General features: G+C 46.1%; 1 protein-coding gene across 1 annotated transcript; it reads left to right on the forward strand.

The window, feature by feature from the left end:
* Positions 1-1,744: 1,744 nt before the first annotated feature.
* LOC117872594 (olfactory receptor 52N4-like) lies at positions 1,745-2,683 on the forward strand. The gene has a single exon (XM_034761233.1). The coding sequence runs from the start codon at positions 1,745-1,747 to the stop codon at positions 2,681-2,683; it is 939 nt and encodes a 312-aa protein (XP_034617124.1).
* The last annotated feature ends 2,734 nt before the right edge of the window (positions 2,684-5,417 follow it).

The following is a 5,417-nucleotide window of genomic DNA, read 5'->3' on the forward strand; positions in this document are numbered from 1 at the left end:
GCACTGGGTGGATGGGAACTGGTGATCTGTCCATCGTGAGGTTGTCACCCTAATAACTCACAGCTAAAGACTGGCTCAGGCCCTGAAACACGTGTGCATAGATGCTTTCCAAAATATTTATTTACTTGTAACTATTCTAGCTGCATAATGTCACCATCCATGTGAAAGTCCAAACCCTTCCTGAGTCTTGCTTAGCTAATGGCCTCAACTACCTCTTGTGGAAATGAGTTCCTCAGTCTAATTAGGCATTTAGAGAAGAAACATTCCTTTTTTATCTGTTCTGAATTTGCCACTTTTCAGTTTAACTGACTGTCCTCTTGATCTTCTGTTAGGAGATAAGGAGAATACATTCACAATCTACTCTCTACCAGTCAGTGTTTTATATTATAGTATTTTATATCCCCTCCTATTCATCTCCTTTGTAAGGCAACAATCCCAGGCTTTTAAATCTCTATCTGTATAACAGTTAGAATCATTGAAGATTAGGGTTGGAAGAGACCTCAGGAGGTCATCTAGTCCCACCCCCTGTTCAAAGCAGGACCAACCCCAACTAAATCATCCCAGCCAGGGCTTTGTCAAGCTGGGCCTTAAAAACCTCTAAAGATGGAGTTTCCACCACCTCCCTAGGAAACCCATTCTAGTTCTTCACCACCTTCCTAGTGAAATAGTGTTTCCTACTATCCAACCTAGACCTCCCCCACTGCAACTTGAGACCTTTGCTTCTTGTTCTGTCATCTGCCACCACTGAGAACAGCCGAGCTCCATCCTCATTGGAACCCCCCTTCAAGTAGAGGAAGGCTGATATCCAATCTCCCCTCACTCTTCTCTTCTGCAGACTAAATAACCCCAGTTCCCTCAGCCTCTCCTCGTAAGTCATGTGCCCCAGCCCCCTGATCATTTTCATTGCCCTCCGCTGGACTCGCTGCAATTTGTCCATATCCTGTCTGTACTGGGGCCCCCAAAACTGGACACAATACTCCAGATGTGGCCTCACCAGAGCTGTATAGAGGGAAATAATCACTTCCTCGATCTGCTGGCAATGCTCCTACTAATGTAGCCCAATATGCCATTAGCCTTCTTAGCAACAAGGGCACACTGTTGACTCATATCCAGCTTCTCATCCACTGTAATCCCTAGGTCCTTTTCTGCAGAACTGCTGTTTTCATCGGCCCTTGAACATTCTCATTGCCTGTGCCTGAACCCCTCTAGTTCTGCAATATCCTGTGTGAGAAGGGTGCCCAATACTACACAAAAGAGACCAGAGGATGGTGAAATATTAATTGGCTGATCTCATGGCATTGTATTTTCTATATGATTCCCCTTCTCCTGGATACCAATGTTTTGCTTAGTTTCTGTCCATGCCTGCACTGTGAGCAGGGTTTCACAGAGCTGTGTACTATGTCCTATCCTCAGTTCATACTGTTAAATTAGTAAGGCATCTGAGGAGTCTAAGCTTTTCCCTCCAATGGCATACACATTGCAATTTTTGACATTTTAGTTCATCTGCCATCATGCTGCCCATTCACCTGACTTGGTTAGCTCCCTCTGAGGAGACTCTGGACTTGACTATAACCATAATAATCTGGTGTCATTTATCAATGTTGCCACCTCATTGCTCACCCTCCTCCCTTTCTAGTATTTACCATACTATTTGTTATCAAAAATGTAACACCCCTCACTGTGCTTCCTTACCATCACAGGCACCTTGAGCATTTCTGAGTCCGATCGATGCTTCGAGAACCCCATGGCATCTTTCAACCTCACCCTCTCTGACCCATCAACATTCATCCTAATGGGCATCCCTGGCCTGGAAGCTGTCCACTTCCTGATTTCCATCCCTTTCTCTATGTTCTACATTATCGGCCTGTTGGGAAATTTCACACTTTTGTTCGTTGTATGGAAAGAGCAGACCCTGCACAAGCCAATGTACCTGCTGCTCTGCATGCTGGTGCTTACAGACATAAGCATGCCTACCTCCGTCGTTCCGAAGGCACTGTGTATATTTTGGTTCAATTTGAAAGGCATTACTGTGGGTGGCTGCCTCACCCAGATGTTCTTTCTGCATGCGGCTTCTGTGATGCACTCAGCCATTCTAGTGACAATGGCCTTTGATCGCTACGTTGCCATATGTGACCCTCTGAGATACGCCACCATCCTCACCAATGCACGAGTAGCTAAGCTAGGGCTAGTGGGTTTGATGAGAGCAGTTCTCTTCATTCTGCCCCTGCCCCTGCTCCTGAGCAGGCAGCCATTCTGTGACAACCGCATTATCCCCCACACGTACTGCGACCACATGGCTGTGGTGAAGATGTCGTGTGGGGACATTACAGTCAACAGGACGTACGGCTTGGTGGTAGCATTTGTAGTCAATGGATTAGACCTGATGCTCATTGCCATCTCCTACAGTCTGATCATCAGGGCAGTCCTCAGAATCTCCTCCAAGAAGGCACATCAGAAAGCCCTTAACACCTGCACAGCTCACATCTGTGTGATACTGATGTCTTATATTCCCTCCCTCTTCTCCTCTCTGACACACCGGTTTGGTCAGGGCATTGCTCCACACGTTCACATCATCTTGGCCAACCTCTATTTCCTCCTTGCCTCCATGCTCAACCCTATCATTTATGGAGTCAAAACGAAAGAGCTTCGTGACAAAGTGGGCAAATACACTTGCAGAAGGTGATCGCCTGGGGCTATTGACTATAAATCTGCATGACAAGAGGGGAAAGGATATCTTCTCTTTAATCAACGGTGCTCTGTCCCAGTTTGGCTTAGCTCAGAATTGTGGAAGTTCACAGTCTGAGAAGTTCCTCACACCTAATGTCTTATCACTCTATCACCAACCACTGATCTCTCCGTTGCTGAGTTCCCTCTCTCTGACCATCACCTGATCTCTTTCAGCGTCACCTGTCAACCCCCACACTCTGTCACTCGGACTTTCAGTGACTTTCACACCACCAGAAAATGCCACAGATTTCTGATACATTGGACCTTGTGTGAATAGGATTCTTGATCAGTTTGACAAACAGAAACTGTGCTTTCAGATAGCCAAAGAAAAGAAAACAACTGCAATGCTGAAATTCTTTAGCATATGTGAAGTGATCTGGTGAACAAAATTTATCTGATTTGTCTACATCCAATCCTTCAGGAGGCCTGGAGGATAAACCAAAGGTTTCAGTTGGAAAATGCAAATACAGGAAAGCTCCTGCAGGATTTGAGGACATTCTACTAGAGCTTGTTGGTTAAAGTGTGAAACCATGCGTTTTTGAGAACTGGACGGTTGTGTTAAACTATGACATCATCTTTAAGTCAAATTGCTTATTGCTTGGACCTTTCACAATACACAGCAACTATTCCTGTTGTCGAAGATGTCAAAAGTTGGTGTTGAGATTTCATGCTGGAGTTTGTGAAGCAGAGATTGCCACCAAACGTCCAAGTGATTGAATCGCTTGCAGTACTAAGTCCTTCTACTGTGCTCAGCCCTGCACGACCTAGATAGTACCAGTATTGGGGTTTTGAATGTGAATATGATGTTCATCTCGCTTTGTTGTTAATGTGTATGAACTCCTGCTGGGACTTGTACATTTTTCTAAAAATCCAATTTGTACTTAGATATCTAAAAAAGGCTTTCATTTGTTACTTCATGTAGAAACCAATATGTTAATAATAAAAAAAAAACACCTTTGTCTTAAAAGCTAGATTGGGCTACTTTTGGGTTAGTTTTTAAGTAATTTGGGGTTATTAATGTTGTAGAAATCTGGACGACGCAGTAAGGAGTCAGAGTTGGGCTACAGGCAGAGGAGCAGTGCTGAGACAGAGCTGTGGGGGGCTGAGCAGACTGGAGCCAAAAGTTGGAACTGTGGAGGGGCAGATGGTGATAGTGGGGCTGGTTGCAGCTCCCCACTGCCAATGGAAATGCCCAGAAACTCCCCCCCTACTCTGGGAGGGGAGGTGTTAGAGAGCACGTTGGAGGGAAGGGGCAGTTGTGGGGCAAGTCCAGATGCAATGGGGGAGCTAGCGGTGACTTTCTGGGGGTCGGAGCTTAGGAGAAGCGGGGTGTGAAGGTGGGGGTTGGTTGTGGGGGCAGAGGGAGGGAGGGAGGGGAGTGTGGATTGAAGATGAGGTTGAAGATGGAGGTGGAGTTGGCTCTGTGGGGGGGACAAAGGGAGAACAGAAAGCAGAGAGTGGGTTGAAGGTGAGGTTGGCTCTGCATGGAGCGGGCACTAGAAGGGAGGGAGGTGACAGCTCTGGGCTTCAAAGTGGGAGCTGGGCAATAGAACGGTAATTGAGGAGGACCCCCGTGTGACACTGGGGGTTAATTTTGGGGCTGGGGGACAGAAGGAGGGACAAGGGAAGGGAAAAGCCTGGGTGTGAAGTTTGGGGCTGGAGGCTGGATTATGGTGGTAAAGTGTGTGTGCGCATGTGTGTCTCAGTGACCCTTTCTCCCTGCAAAAGACAGGCAGCAATAATTTTCCTTCCCACACTCCAGCCCAGTCACTTTACTGGTTCACTTGAAGTTACGAGGGATGGTGAGGCAAAGGGAGAAATAGACTAAAGAAACTAACTTAAAAAAAAGTGTTGTACATTATTGTACCAAAGTAGAAAACCCAGCTTTCAAAAAAATGTATTTATGAAACATAAATTTGGGTGGAGGAGGTGTGTGTGTGTGTGGGGGGGGAGATGCAGGTGAAATTACATTGATAGCTCATTGATACATTGATACATCTGGGCCTAATATGCTTCATAAATGTGCCAATTAATCACTTGTTTTCAGGGCGCCAAGCAGGTCATGAGTTTTTAAACAGAAAAGAAAAAAACTAACAAACACCACCTGTAGTAAGATGAGGCCCTGAAACATAAGCTCTTGTGTCAGAGGCCCAGTCTGAAGCCTGAACCAAAGTACTTCCAGGCACTGCTAAGCAAAAGCTGGGCTGTGAGCCAGAGGCAGGCCCCGCTCACAGAAGTTGGCAAGAAGAGGGTTGCTAGAAGCAGGTGCTTAACATATAAGTGCTAATAAGAGGAGCTTGTGCCAAGATAGCACCTGGACAGTCTGATACAAGGACACTCCATAGACATAACAAGGAACAGGCAGGTATATCTTAAAGACAGGGTCAAAAGGACAGCATGATGCACAGATCTGTTTGTCTGAAACAACATGATCAAAGGGGGAGACAGCACCCTAATGAGCCAAGAGGCTGTACCTCAATATGTCAGTAGGGATGAGTAATCGGTCCTGTAACTATATAAAAGTAGGTCCTGGAGTGTGCATCTTTGTCTGGCCTAGGGGGCAGTGGAAAGTCCCGCCACTGACTGAGCCAGGAATACAAATTTGTATTCGTAGTATGTCTTGTAGAGTCTACGGGAAACTATTACTGTGCTTCATTTGACAATAAACCTGGCTCGGGTTCCTTCGTACC

Source organism: Trachemys scripta, chromosome 1, assembly GCF_013100865.1.
Source record: "Trachemys scripta elegans isolate TJP31775 chromosome 1, CAS_Tse_1.0, whole genome shotgun sequence".
NCBI classification, from domain to species: Eukaryota; Metazoa; Chordata; order Testudines; family Emydidae; genus Trachemys; species Trachemys scripta.